Below are 15376 nucleotides of genomic sequence, written 5' to 3'. Positions count from 1 at the left end.
CGGTAAACTTAATGATGGTGTTGGAGTCGTGCTTGGCCATGAAGTTGTGAGTAAACAGGGAGTACAGGAGGGGACTAAGCACGCACCCCTAAGGGGTCCCAATGTTGAGGACCAGCATCGCAGATGTGTTGTTGCCTACCTTTACCACCTGGGGGCGGCCCATCATGAAGTCCAGGATCCAGTTGCAGAGGGAATGTGTTTAGTCCCAGGGTCCTTAGCTTAGTGATGAGCTTTGTGGGCACTATGGTGTTGAACGCTGAGCTGTAGTCAATGAACAGCATTTTCACATAGGTGTTCCTTTTGTCCAGGTGGGAAAGGGCAGTGTGGAGTGCGATTGAGATTGCATCATCTGTGGATCTGTTGGGGCGGTATGCGAATTGGAGTCGGTCTACGGGTTCCGGGAAGATGGTGTTGATGTGAGCCATCACCAGCCTTTCAAAGAACTTCATGGCTACCGACATGAGTACTACGAGGTGGTAGTTATTTATGCAGGTTACCTATGCATTCTTGGGCACAGGGACTATGGTGGTCTGCTTGAAACATGTAGGTATTACAGACTCAGACAGGGAGAGGTTGAAAATGTCAGTGAAGACACTTGCCAGTTGGTCCGCGCATGCTCTGAGTACACGCCCTGGTAATTCGTCTGGCCCTGCAGTCTTGTGAATGTTGACCTGTTTAAAGGTCTTGCTCACATTGGCTACAGAGAGCGTGATCACACAGTGATCTGGAACAGCTGGTGCTCTCATGCATGCTTCAGTGTTGCTTGCCTCGACGCGAGCATAAAAGGCAGTTAGCTCATCTGGTAAGCTCGCGGCTGGGTTTCCCTTTGTAGTCCGTAATAGTTTGCAAGCCCTGCCACATCCGACAAGTATCAGAGCCGGTGTAGTAGGATTCAATCTTATTCCTCTATTGACGCTTTGCCTGTTTGATGATTCGTCTGAGGGCATTTCGGGATATCAAATAAGCGTCCGGATTAGTGTCCCACTCCTTGAAAGCAGCAGCTGTAGCGTAGCATCCACATAATCTGACCACTTCCGTATTGAGCGAATCACTGGTACTTCCTGCTTTAGTTTTTGCTTGTAAGCAGGAATCAGGAGGATAGAATTTTGGTCAGATTTGCCAAATGGAGGGCGAGGGAAAACAATGTCTGTGTCTTTGTGGGTGGAGTAAAGGTGGTCTAGAGTTTATTTTCCTCTGGTTGCACATGTAACATGCTGGTAGAAATTAGGTAAAACATTTTCCTGCATTAACGTCTCCGGCCACTAGGAGCACCGTTTCTGTATGAGCATTTCCTTGTTTTCTTATGGCCTTATACAGCTCGTTGTGTGCGGTATTAGTGCCAGCATTGGTTTGTGGTGGTAAATAGATGGGTACTAATAATATAGATGAGAACTCTCTTTGTAGATAGTGTGGTCTACAGCTTATCATGAGGTACTCTACCTCAGACGAGCAATACCTTGAGACTTCTTTAATATTAAACTTCGCGCACCAGCAGTTATTGACAAATAGACACACACCACCGCCTCTCGTCTTACCAGACGTAGTTGCTCTGTCCTGCCGATGCACGGAAAACCCAGCCAGCTCTATTACCCATGTCGTCGTTCAGCCACGACTCGGTGAAACAGAAGGTATTACAGTTTTTAATGTCCCGTTGGTAGCATAGTCTCGACCATAGATCATCGAGTTTGTTTTCCAGTGATTGCACTTTGGCCAATAGAACCGATGGTAGTGGCCCTTTACTGCCTTGCTTCTGAATCCTCACAAGGCACCGCAACCTTCTCCCTCTGTATCTCCATCTTTTCTTCACGCGAATGACGGGGATTTGGGCCTGGTCTCCGGAAAGCAGTATATCCTTCGCGTCGGACTCATTAAAGAAAATATCTTTGTCCAGTTGGAGGTGAGTAATCGCTGTTCTGATGTCCAGAAGCTCTTTTCGGTCATAAGAGACGGCAGCAGCAACTTTATGTACAAACTAAGTTACAAACAAACAATAAAAAATAAAAAATAGCACAGTTGGTTAGGAGCCCGTAAAACGACAGCCATCCCCTCCGGCGCCATTATCTGAAAAGGGGTTAGGGGTTAGGGTTAGGCTTAACTTGAGGTGCTTAGGAGTTAGGTTAAAGGGTTAGATAGGTTCAAGGGTTAGATACTATTGCACTATTGAGCTAAGAACCCAAGCATTTTCGAATCACCCGCAATAACATCTGCTAAATATGTGTATGTGACCAATAACATTTGATTTGATTTAACTTTAGGAGAAGGGTTAGCTAAAATGGTTAAGGTTAGGGTTAGGGTAAGGGTTAGCTAACATGCTAAGTAGTTGCAAAGTAGCCCAAAAGTAGTACATAGTTGAAAAGTTGATAATTAGCTAAAATGCTGAAGTTCTCCTTGATGAGATTCAAACTTGCAATCTTTGGGATGTTAGACGTTCATGTTATACGCACACCAAACCAACCTACTTCAGTTTCGCCTTAAGTAACCATACAAAATATAACATAGGCCTACAGTATCATACTCATTTGAGTGTCCTGGATTTATGTTTACTATATTACATTTAGTCTTTGAGTCCAGACGGACAAATTGGAAACCTCTGGAACACTATAAACACCAAGCCATTGTCAGAGGTTAGCAAAACCACAATAATACAGCATGGCTGCTATTCAATGGAGTGTTGCTCTCCAACATAACCTGCGCAGGCAGCTCAGTCTGCTGGTGTAGACTATATAATGTGCATTTTCTCACGGAGCCTGTTGCAGACTCACAACATACAGGCTTTCCCGGGATACTCGGATTAAACAAACTATATGTGTGCAGTAGAGTAGGGTCAGTTACTGTATAAAAGGAAACTGAGACCGATATATTGTGGCGCTGTGGAGGTAAGAAGACGCCGGGGGTTCAAATCTTGAAATTAATTGACGTTACATGACGAAAATGGTTCGTTTGTAGATTATGGTGTTATTTATTTTCATTCATAAAAACTATTCTGCGAAATGTATAGGCCTAGCTTACGTTTAACGTTAAATGTGGGCTATTGGTCGATTTTGCTTATGATGCAAGTGGCATCGATTTCAGCACCTGGGAATTGGACAGCTCGCCCAACATGATCGTGTGAAAAACCGAACACGGCCCCAACGACGCTCTTGGCTGTGGCACTTGGAGTTTCATTCTACATGGTTGTTTGGAAAACACTGAATAAATTGGCTCGTAAATTACGATGCATCTGCTATGATCATCTTAATGTTTAAGCTACATCGCAGTTGGGAAAGAGGACCAGACCCAACTGCTATCACACCAATGGGATAGCCACCCATTAAGCAGACCGGAACTTCAATGTGTTTTTAATGGTTAACGGCCTGAGTGAACTATCTTCATTTATCCACCATCTTTGAAGATAGTAGGCCTATATCATCTTGATCATCTGATCAAGTCAAATAATTTAGTCTCGTAGAAACAGCAATGTTTTTGCAGTATGAGATGCGTCACCAGATGGCGCCCACGCTATGTGCACGGCGCGCGTCCTGGAGTTGGCACACATAGACGACCACGTTGTTACCAGTGTCTGCCCTCGCTCCAGTTCCACTCCCTCTCTCCCAGCCTCCCTCCCTCCCTCTCTCTCCGCTGACAGTATAGCTATCTATCTTCCACTCACATCGCAGTCTCTGTCAGTATCCGCGATATGAGCGCTATAGGCCTAATGGCGCGAAGCATGGTATCTCTGCGTCCGAAAGGAATCGTTTCAGCGCACCTGTGCTTGGCGGTGGTTATCGCCTGGATGTCATRGATGAGACCCGTGCTATGTGACAGCGGCGTTTTACACCGGAGCGACGGGGATCGTATGCTTGACAGCCGCGGCGCTGTAGGCATAGACGGGGTTGACGGAGTGTTCGGTCCGGGCTTGGGTGATAATGATGGGGACGCGGGCGACGTGGAATCCCCGCGCTTCAGGAGAGCACTATCCCAAGAGAAAGTGTCCCTGCTCAGCAGCTCGTTCGTGCTCAAGGGGGATGCTACTCACAACCAGGCGATGGTGCACTGGACTGGGGAGAACAGCAGCGTAAGTACCGGTCCCGTCCCGGTTCCACTCAGTCGCGATATGTCGGGTTCCCTGCTTGTAGCCTACACAACCCACCAGTCACCAAGACACCCCATGCCAATTGACACAAGTTATTGTCAATGCAGTAGCTATACATGCGTAAATAATTTCCCGTCATGGCATTGAATCTATGTAGAAGAAAATAATTATTCGAGTGCGCATCTAAAAGAATAGGCATATATGTTTACAACAGCTTATTTTCCTATTGTGTGTCCTGCTCGGACTGGTGAGAGAGAGGGGATGATTAGGTGCGGAGAAATGCGCCTGTCTTTTGTTTCGCTGCACATTATCATGCCAGCCTGTTTGAACGGCGCGCACACCGGAGGCTGATTTTTCCGTCCCACTCGGTGCCACTAGGTTAGTGTCGTTGCCTGACATTGTCATATATGATACGAAAGTGTGTAAATAATATGTATTAGTATCCTATCAACCGTGAATGTTTCAGTCTATTCGCGGCATTTGTTCCAACAACGAACGGCGAAATAATTAGAGGTTTATAACCTAGTTTAATTGACATGTAATGAATTGACATGTGTAACTGTATATTTTGAGCTTCGCAAGGCCGAGGTCAAGTCAGAGCAGGCCAATGTAAACAACATAAAAGGGGGCTTTGTGACTGCGAGGCCTATTGTCAGCTGTCCGGGACCTCGCAGTGTCTACCGGAGACATCACTTCAATACGGTGCTATTGTCAAGACAGAAATGGCCCACTCCTGCAAACACAATCAAGACTGTCTACTAGGTAGCGGTTAGTGTAAAGCCACAAACAGCAACATGCTCGGCCTGTACGATTGAAATCACATTTTGACTTGGCATTGAATTTGATTGATATCTATAAAAATAAAAAAACTGAGCGTGTAGACTAGAACACAGAGTTTTGTGTTCCTCCCGACGAACGTCTCGACTTCAATATGCAGTGATTCAATACTGAGCCAAGTGTGAATCTGTCAGTCAGTCAAACGTACACTGACAGCCCAGGAGGACGTGTTTGAGTTATCCTAAATTCACTTGGCAATGTCCTACTTCGGAAAGGTCGCCTGTAAGGAGGTCTCCCCGTATATAACGCAGGCTAATAAAAGAAGACAAATGCTGCCATTCAATATCACCAGGTCTGACATTTACGCCCCCCAGCACAGATTGATAGGTATTAAAAAATGAATTTCAACCCCCCCCCCCCTCTCTATTTGAGAAATGTGTATGGATGGATTTGAGGAAACCTCCGAATTTGTGTGTATAAAGGGCTATTGTTAGTTACAGTTACAGATGCGTCATGATTTGGAATCCCTGAAGAACACAGCCACTTCTGAATCTATGCTTTCTTAAGGGGGAAATGATGGAGCAATCATGGGTAGAAGATGTTGTGTTTTTTGCTCCGAGCCAAGATAAGATTGAAAAGTCCAAGGTGGGTGTTCTCTGTTAGTGTAGTAACCCATTTAAAAACCCACTCTACCTGTCTCTATGTCTTTAAAGTGATTATTATATGGCTTGATGAAAGCACTTATGCCCTCTGCTTTGTGTCTCCTCTGTGCTCTTATTACAATCACATGTGCTGTGCCCGGCTCACTCACTTATGACGGTGACGAGAAGAGGGCTGTTATTTCTCTGAGAAGCCTTGATTGATCAAGTGCCACTCAGAGGAGTGAAAATCTCTCTCTCTCTCTCTCTCTCTCTCTCTCTCTCTCTCTCTCTCTCTCTCTCTCTCTCTCTCTCTCTCTCTCTCTCTCTCTCTCTCTCTCTCTCTCTGTGCATACGTTGTCGCTGTTGGAGATCGATGATGCCCGTGTTTGATAGGGAGGTGGTGGGAGGAGGATGTCCTGTTTAGAGAGAAAGAGAGTGGTGGGCGGCTTTCACTGATGGTGGAACATCATTTGAACAGAGAGAAATGGAAAAGGGCGGATTCGGGAGGTTGAACAAGATGGAAATGTGGAGCAAGACAGAGTGAGGCAGGGAAGAAAGGGAGAGGGGAGGGTTAGAGGGGAGGTTGAGAGAGTGCTGTCTTCTTTGAATTGGTTGCTGGAGATGCTGCTGGCACATGTGCATTTTATACACGCACGCACGCACGCACGCACGCACGCACACACACACACACACACACACACACACACACACACACACACACACACACACACATGGGATGGGAAGTATTTGAGATTCGTATTTGAATTACTTCTGAGTATTTTGTCATTTATAGAAAATACTTTTCTATAAAACAAAATTAAGCGGTTCACATTTTGTGTCCCCCCTTTCACCCTGCAGAAGTCTGATAGCACAATGATAGCACTATGGTGTGATAAAAGTGTCTACTAAATGAACTAAATATAAATGTAAATGTAAAAATGAACAAATACACAGCATGCTGAGTATTATTCTAATGAGCTCCGCCCCAAAACAATACACAGTGTGCTTTGCAGTTCATTTTGTTGTGTTAATTTTTACATATACATAAACATTTTGGTCATTTAGCAGACATGCTCATTCAGAGTGACTTGCTCAACTAAGGTAGTTAAACAACAACATATCACAGTCATAGCAAGTAAAAAAAAAAATTGTAACCGTTACTGAGAATGTTGTTGCTGTTAGGGCCGGCTACTAATTAAATTGAGTATTTTAATTAAATACATTACAAAATACAAGTATTTTGTTGTTTATTTTGAAACATTTTGATACTTTGATTTTGTATCTGCATTTTGTAATTGTATTTTGTCATTTTTGCCCATCTTAGCACACACACCCATCCACACCCATAGGATTCATTACATCTTTCCCTGCCTCTCAAGTTCTCTAACACCGCTCTGAAGGGTGAGTATCAGCCTCTTTCAGGAAGTGGCATTAGCTATGTACATAATGCATAGCCCAGCCAGCCAGTCTGGTTTGATACAGTCTATAGGGTTTTCAGAGGTGGCTGTGGCCAGACAAAGGATACAGACAATTGTCATTGTCAATAAATGTATCCCAAGATGCATCATGCCTGGTGTGCATCTGGAGGTCAGACTCTATGGGACTGCCCAATTACAATTTGACCTTTTAATTGTGTGTACACAAAGTCACATTGCCCTTTACCCCCTATTATTACATATTTATTACACATCTAGACAAACATTGCCAGTGTACTGAAGGGTCATGCACATTGTCATAATGGTAATGTAGACATTCACTTTTCTTCATAATGATGCTCAAGACACACGGACGCACACACACAAACTCACGCACACGCACGCACGCACGCACGCACACACGCACGCACACACACACACACGCACACACATTTCCCTTGTCATTAAGTTAACGAGACAGGGTTCAGACACTCGGTTGAACCAACAAGTCTCTGTTCAGCAGGGAGTCCGGGTTGACATGTGGTGTAATGAGGGCTTGGTCGTGTTTGGACCGCACACAGTCCGACCGGAGCCGGAGGAACATTCCCTTACATGTCCCCAAGAACGGTAATTAATTCCAGAACCCCTTGTTGTCAGTTCCGGAAGACATTCTGGGAACGGTCACGCACCAAGCCCCATAACTTGATACCAGCATTCCGAACAGAGAGTTTGCTTCCACTGTTGAAAGAGCCTTCTTTGTGCTTCCCTATGCACTCTCTCACTCTCACTCTCTCTCTCTCTCTTTCTCTCTCTCTCCCCTTTCTTCTGGGCTTTGTTGACTAGCTCCAGGGCTCTGAGAAGTCGGGTACTCTCTATTTCTGTATTCATCTTTCGATGGCGTTAAGCTCAGCATTTAGCAAGTGCTCTGTAGTATCCAGGGCCTCTACTCTGTGAAGGAGATAGACATGAGGGAGAGCGAGAAAGAGCAATAGAGCGATTGGATGATGGATGATGGATGATTGCAAAGTGAGAGTTTTAGAATGGGAATGAGAGAGAGAGAGAGAGAGAGAGAGAGAGAGAGAGAGAGAGAGAGAGAGAGAGAGAGAGAGAGAGAGAGAGAGAAACATCTATCATTAGCACACACTCTCCTCCCTGAAGAGTGAGTTTTTGACCGAGGTAAACACACGGGCACACATGTAAACGCACGCACACACCCCTGTGTGCTTCTTGTTTTTTTCTGATGACTGCACACACTTGCACTGTTGTGTTAAAAGAGTGTGTGTGTGGAAGGTAATGGTGATGGTGATGATGAAAAGTTTCAAGATGATGAAGAAAGACCACAAGGAGGCACACCAGAGGAGGCTCATGGGAGGAGCTATAGGAGGACGGGCTCATTGTAATGGCTGCAATTGAATTAATGGAACACTATCAAACACATCAAACATATTGAAACCACATGTTTGACTCTGTTCCATTTGTAAAGGCCCATCCTCCTAGCCTCCTTGTGCTCTTTCTTCATCATCTTGATACTTTTCATCACCATCGGCATCACCTTCCTCTTCCTCTTATCATTGTTTCTGTTGGAAGGCCTTTACGGACGGTGTGTACTAGTGTTGTTTACCACGGTGTCTGTGTTTATGACCCTGTGTCCGACTAAAGGACATTAAGGAGACATAAGATGACCTCACCTCCTTACCCCTTCGCCCCTGTCCTCACCCCTAACCCCCCTTGTTACCACGCCGATGCATTCCGCCGAGCCGCCAGATGCTGGCGGGAGATTGCAGGGATCATTTCAGCCAATCATGTCAGGGGTTTATCCCCTGCAGCAAACATGTAATATAAACATGATATTTGGTGCATTTAGATTGAGAATTGAAAAACACGTTTTATGATAAGGTGCTTGATTGCAATTTGCATACATAACACATTTTTTCTCCCTCCTACCACCACTTCCTGGATCTGGTCGTAAGCTGAGGTGCTGACTTAATGCAAAATACATTTGTTCACGCTTCGCATACTAAACAGACAGTTCATTTGGTTCCACCAGCCTCCGGTTGGAAATTGTTTGTACATGTGAAGTGAGTCCTCCAAATCGTTTATGTCATCTCTCTCGATCCATCCTCTGCGCACTTTTCTCCAACCAGGCTGTAAGTCAATGCTAGGTCTGGAAGTTTAGGGCTGATCTAGTGTGTGTGTGTGTGTGTGTGTGTGTGTGTGTGTGTTGTGTGGTGTTGTGTGTGTGTGGTTGTGGGTGTGTGTGTGTGTGTGTGTGTGTGTGTGTGTGTGTGTTGTGTGTGTGTGGGGTGTGTGTGTGTTGTGTGTGTGTGTGTTGTGTAGTGTGTTGTGTTGTGTGTGGTGTGTGTTAGTGTTTGTGTTGTGCGTGTACAGTTGACATGAATCATGGGTCCCCCAGGAGACATGGAGACAAGGTCTTTGCCAGGGAGTTCAGAATGACTGGTTCTGCCACCAAAGATGCCTGCTGGCCCGTGGCTTAGAGTGCCCTCCCTCCCTCCCTCCCTCCCAATGTTCTGTCACTGATTGTCTCACAATAACAATGACAGGGCAGCATAAGGCAATGGCTGCAATGTTTTATAATTATAACATAGATTTAGACTTAATGCATGTATTAACTAGTAACTACTTACTGTTAAATTGATGCTGTCACCTATTGCTTGATCTGAATGATGCACCTTAGAAAGTCTGACGCAAAGCTATTGTCTCATTACTGTGGGTTGGTTCACAATTTGGCTTGGTACACTATTTTGCTTGGTACACTGTTTGAGTTGGTACACTATTTGAGTTGGTACACTATTTGGCACAGACCATCTATACATAACACCCAAGGCTACTTTACTTTAGCAGGGTGAGGCTTCCAGGTCAACCCCATGGCGAACCACCCAGGCAGGCTAGGCTAGGCGGGATGTTGCGCTAGCATTAGAGATGAGAGCTAATTAGGTTGTGTTTTAGATGTGTTTTCCTTCCAGATCGTTCTGATCGGGCTGGCAGCAGCAGCGGGCCGATAAGATAAGGGAGAGTCCTGGGGTGACGTGGTTGTTATCCAGGTTCTGTTGCTACTGATGAGGTGGATAAATTCCACTCTTTCGTGATTTCTTTCTTTCTCTCGCTCTCTCTCTCTGTCTCCTTCCTGTTATTCCTTTCCATCCTGGGCTCTGCCCTATCGTTCTAGCTCGAGGCAGTACCTCTCTCTCTCTCTCTCTCTCTCTCGCTCTCTCCCTTTTTCTTTCCTTTTTCTCTCTCTATTTGGCGGTCTCACAAATGAACACATGCCCATCTTGGGGAGCTGAAAACTATTCAGACTTAAATAAACTATTCTAGGGATGTGTGTGTGTCCCGGCAACGGGAAAAACAACCACTTGGCGGGCCTTGGCACGATGGACACTCACGCTTTCCTCCTCCTCCATACTTCCTGCCTTCTTGGATTGACGTTCTTTACAGTGAGTGCTCGCGTCTTAGACGTGGTTCGTTTCATCCTGGATATGGGGACTTGTTTAACTTCCTACTCATCAGGTTGTTGTTTGTGTCGCCTCTCTTGGAAACTGGAAAGCGAAAGTTCTTGGGGTTGCCTTGGCAACAGGGCTGAAATTCTGCAAGGGTCTTCCAGTAGATGTGAGATGTTCATGAGAAGCGTTCAGAGTGCGCTCGTGCCTCTTGCCGCTTTCTAGACCTGCATATTTCATTCTGACTCCAGCTAATAATACAGCCGCTAGAACTGCACTCTTTCACCGATGGAAAAGGCCTTCGGATTTGGAGTGTGTGTGTGTGTGTGTGTGTGCGTGCGTGCCACGTGCGTGTTTATTTGTCCGTCCGCGCATGTGTGCATACGTGCATGCATGTGGATGTGTGTGGATGCCCTACTGCTGCTTTAGTACAGTAGTGAGAAATGTAATATGAGAGGAAGGGATATGTAGCGGCAGTGTGAGATAGATCCCTTAGTGGCTCAGCGGGGTTCCCTCCCTCTCATCTGCTCCTCACTAACACCACAGATTGGAGATTGGATTCTGGCCAGGCACTCTATACTCTACCTGTCTGTCTCACCAGGTGTTACTGCATCGTTTTTCACACTCTTTCTCACTCCTGCACTTGACCAGATCGTTTGTCAGTACTGAAATCTCCATGTGATATAGGCCTATCTTCTCGCCTGTTATTGGTTTGTTTCAATATTATACAGAAACCATTTCTACTGTTAGGCCTATCATCTCCTTCCTTTTACATTGGACTTGTCAGTCTCAATTGGTGGAACAGTCTGAGTTATCCAAATATTCTGTGCCCTGCCCTTGGGCCTAATGGGTTCTTTTGGCAGCAGTCGAACTAGGACCAGGAGCCCAGACCCTAACTCAGGAAAAACTCAAAAAAGTGGTTAAAACGTGGTTCTGCCTCCCAAGTTCTCCTACGGTGATGTACGTGCCCAGCTGCCTTGCCAAACCAGCACTCACACACCCAGATGGAAAGTATGCATGAGTTGACCAACGGCCGTTTGCCAGCAATCATTTTCCCCGGGAAAAGGTGAACCATTTGTGACTCACATTGATAGCAATTAGAGCACCGTGGTACCGGAGGAAGGGGAGGCTGGAGAGAGAAGAATGAAAAAAAATGAGAGAGACGCAGTGGGCACTTTTTTAAAATCTCAACTTCATGTTACTTGGGCGGTGTGACAAACACGCTTGTCAAAAATAGATCCCTGTTTTACATGAAAAAGACAAGGCCGATGATCTCACAACACGACAATGCCGCCACGTTCTCTGGTGGGCTTCCATAGTGTTAGTTATTACATTCATTTCTCTCCCCTTCCCGCTAACTGTTGCCTGCGTGATTAGATGAAGACATGGGAGACGACAGGAAAAATGGAGAGCGGCAACAAATTGAATTATTGCTTTGAACGCTGGCTTGTCAAAACATCGGCTGTAGCTAAATCCAGACGTTCTGCACAGCATCCAAGGAAATCCATGCCATGCTTTTAGTTATAACCAGACTGTCACTGTGAAATATTACATAGCCTACCGTAAGGTGAACCATGATAGGTTTCCATTATAGGGTTTTGCAGTGCATACATTGAAATGATAAATAATATCATGACCTTCACATCAGCAGCACCTATAGATTCCAATATGCATCATTTATGATTTTCAGTGAGCCCTATTTGAACTGCTCTGTCTTGCCTAGCAGTCATGAGGTCGAAATAGCACATATCTACCTATAGCACCTCGTTTAGACTCTCCAATATCACTACATGACAGTCAGCGGCTTGTTATCTCAAATTCCCCCTACCATCCTGTCCAGGTTGTTTATGATCTTCTGGTCCGTCCATTTCCCAGGTGTTGCCYTGGTGCAACTTTAGCAATGCAAATCCATCAAAGTGTCCTGTCCGCGACGGCCCAGGGATGAGTAGAGAGTGATTTGATCCCTGAACCTCCTCTGGACTGTTTGCTATTGCAATTGAAACTTTGTTTTTCCAAGGGAGCGCGGGACGGGAGAGGAGGTGAGGGAGAGAAGTGGGTCTCTCCTCGGAATAATGCGGGGGTAAACAGAGAGGCAGAGCATCACACAGTTAATGAGATTCTCCACGTTCAATCCAAAGCTGTCAGCATCAGGGGAGAGACAAGCAAAAAAGCACACAGGAATACACAAGTGTACACACTCGCAGGAATGTACTATCTAGGCTAGCACGCGTTCGCACGCACACACGCACACACACACACACACAACCCCAAACCTAACCCTAACCTGACCTGTACTCTTACACTTACCCTAACCATAACCCAAAAACCTAACCATAACCCAAAAACCTAACCMTAACCCTAACCCTAAACATTACCCTAGCTCCTAACCCTAAAACAAACCCTAGCTCCTAACCCTAACCCTTAACGTAGTTCTAACTCTAACACTAATTCTAACCTTAACCCTAAACCCCCTAGAAATAGCATTTGACCTCGTGGGGACGAACAAAATGTCCCCAGTTTGTCAAATTTTTGTTTGTTTACTATTCTTTGTGGGGACTCAAACACACCCTCCTCTCCCTGTCCATCTCTCCCTACCTTCCCCTGTGTATATTTGGGCAGGCTGTTTGTATGCAAATGCATTGTCCGGCGCGCGTTGGCTGCGCTGGGAAAACCCAATTGATTGTCACAGTGTGCTGGGACTGAGGTGAARCGCGCTAGGAGAGGCAGGCCTTGAGGAGTGTTTGCTCGATTTTCTATTTGTCTGTATCCAAGCAGGCCCAACTGGTTTTCCTTTGTGCACTCCCCTTTTTTCATGATCATTTATCTTTCCGCACGACATRGCCAAGCCGACAGACATAACCAACAAAGACTTTCAACGGTGGTTTCAGTCAAGGAAGCAAAAGCTGCTTTTGAATGATGTCCATTTTAATTCGCATGATCTGGGAATATGGTGGAYCCATTGTCACTCTTTCTTTGTTCATCTTAAGTCTAAGGCCTCTGTCATACATGGGAGTACAAGCATTATGGTAAATACACGCTAGACACTAGATTATCCAAACCGTATCCATCCAGTCATGGAATGTAACACCTTGGCCCTCTGTGACAGTTATATAAAAAGACAGCGAGAGCGTGTGTGTGTGTGTGTGTAAGTGTGTGTGTGTCAGCGTGTGTTTTTCCCATTCCATTGGCCCATGGAAAGAGGACATTCCATCTGGTGTGTTACAGGCCTGTAAAAGCATTCCCCCTTTTCCTTATAAACCTCCGCCCCCATCTGCCACACACACATATACACAGGCACACACATACGTGCACACACGTGCACACGCGCGCACACACACACACACACACTCCGCTGCTCTGGTCTGTATGCGAAGATTGCTGTTGTATGAATTAGAGTGTAGTGTGTACTTTTATATGACGGTTTGATAGCAGATGTTTATATGTTTGAGTGTGGGGGCTGTGACAGTAGGGTTTTATAGTACTTTGAGTGAGTGTGTGTGAATACGAGTTTGTGTGTAATGTGTAGGTGTATTGCCTGTGTTTTYRCCATCCCCCCCCCCCCCCCCCCCCCTGTCACAGGCCCCAAGTAAATCCCCTTACAGGACCCGGTCTTCAACATGGCCGCCAACACGGTTGCCAAGGAGAATCCCCAGAAGCCCCCCGCATTCTGCAGCCAGCTGTTCTCCCTCTACCCCACTGCCTTGTGTTCTGTTTTGGCCACACGGGGGGGGTGCTTCTTGTGTCTCCTCCAAACCCGTCACAATGGCCGTCCGAGTCCCTATGACCTCATTCTCATTAACACTCCTCACAGTGTAGTCGCTACAAAGCGGGGGAAGGGGACGAAACAAGGGAGAAGGGGAAGTAACATCCGTTTGAATGTCTGGTTGGTGGCGGGTGGAGGGTGGAGGAGAGAGGATGCCCACTGCATCTTTAGGTGGGGGGGGCACGGGATGTGTGAGTGTGGAGAGAATGGAGAAAGTCCACTCTCGGGCATTTGGGACAACTTTGGCACGCACTGAATGGAAGAGGGAGATCACACATACCAGTTAAAGCATGGACCGAGTTCGTTATGTCACTCGTCATGGTGATTGAACGCAGAGTCTCTGCATGTTTCTCTATTCACTTAACTATGGCATGTTTGTCTTGGTCGGACATTCTATTAGACTGCATCTTAAGTTAATCAAACATTTGGCTGCACTGTCACCACAGAATTGGTAACACAGGTGCAGTGYGTGCAGTTTTCTCAATTGTAACTAATCATAGCTGATTCCTGATGATGCAGACAGAGATAGTGGATAGTGGAGAGGATCCGTTTTTTACGGAAAGGCCATTAGCTATATATGAAATATTTTCACACATATCTTCACACATACAGAGGGATTATATCTGCCTGTTTCTCCTCTCTGTTTCTCTCCCCCCTCTGGAATCTCAGGATATCTCTACAGTCTTGTATCTAGTATCTCCCTCCCTTCAATCTTTTTTTCTTCTCTCTCTCTGGGAATRTTTCGATATCTTGGGGCCCTCCCCCCTCTCTCTCTGTTTCTCTTTTTTTCTCTCTCTGGGAAGCCATGGGTATCCCATCGGTCTTGTCTCATTTTACGCCCCGTCATCAAAACCCGAACTTTAGCATACCTGGGGCAGAGCTTCCCCTCGGGGAGCAGAAAGACCCTCGTCTGAACTCCCACAAGGCTCTGTTCCCGGTGACCCCTGACCCTGCCTTGTTAGAGGAAAATCCTCCATAAAGAAAAAAACCTTAAACACCATGCATATGGCAGCACCACTTGGGGGAGAAATGGGGGGAGAAAAATGAGCTAAGCACTATGTGTTTTTTAAATTATATTATCTTATTATTATTATCTTCCGTCAGTGTGAGATGTTGAGTGGCTCCAACTAGTGCTCCGGCATCTGCACAAGGTGTCTCACGTTGCTTTATCCATTATTGTCATGACGATTACTTATCTGTCTGGCAGACGGTCTTATCTGAAGATGGGGTGGAGGGAGGGGCTGTGGCTT

General features: G+C 45.9%; 1 protein-coding gene across 1 annotated transcript in view; it reads left to right on the top strand.

Moving 5' to 3' along the window:
- The first annotated feature begins 3613 nt into the window (after nt 1-3613).
- Nucleotides 3614-15376, top strand: part of sorcs2 (sortilin-related VPS10 domain containing receptor 2) — a 375655-nt gene continuing 363892 nt past the window's right edge. Inside the window, 1 exon segment of the mRNA XM_070437813.1 lies at nt 3614-4054. Within this exon segment, the coding sequence (XP_070293914.1) occupies nt 3677-4054 (378 nt within the window). The 5' untranslated portion in view covers nt 3614-3676.

Source organism: Salvelinus sp. IW2-2015, linkage group LG37 (assembly GCF_002910315.2).
Source record: "Salvelinus sp. IW2-2015 linkage group LG37, ASM291031v2, whole genome shotgun sequence".
Taxonomy (NCBI): domain Eukaryota; kingdom Metazoa; phylum Chordata; class Actinopteri; order Salmoniformes; family Salmonidae; genus Salvelinus; species Salvelinus sp. IW2-2015.
This window is presented reverse-complemented; position numbering and strand designations above follow the sequence as displayed.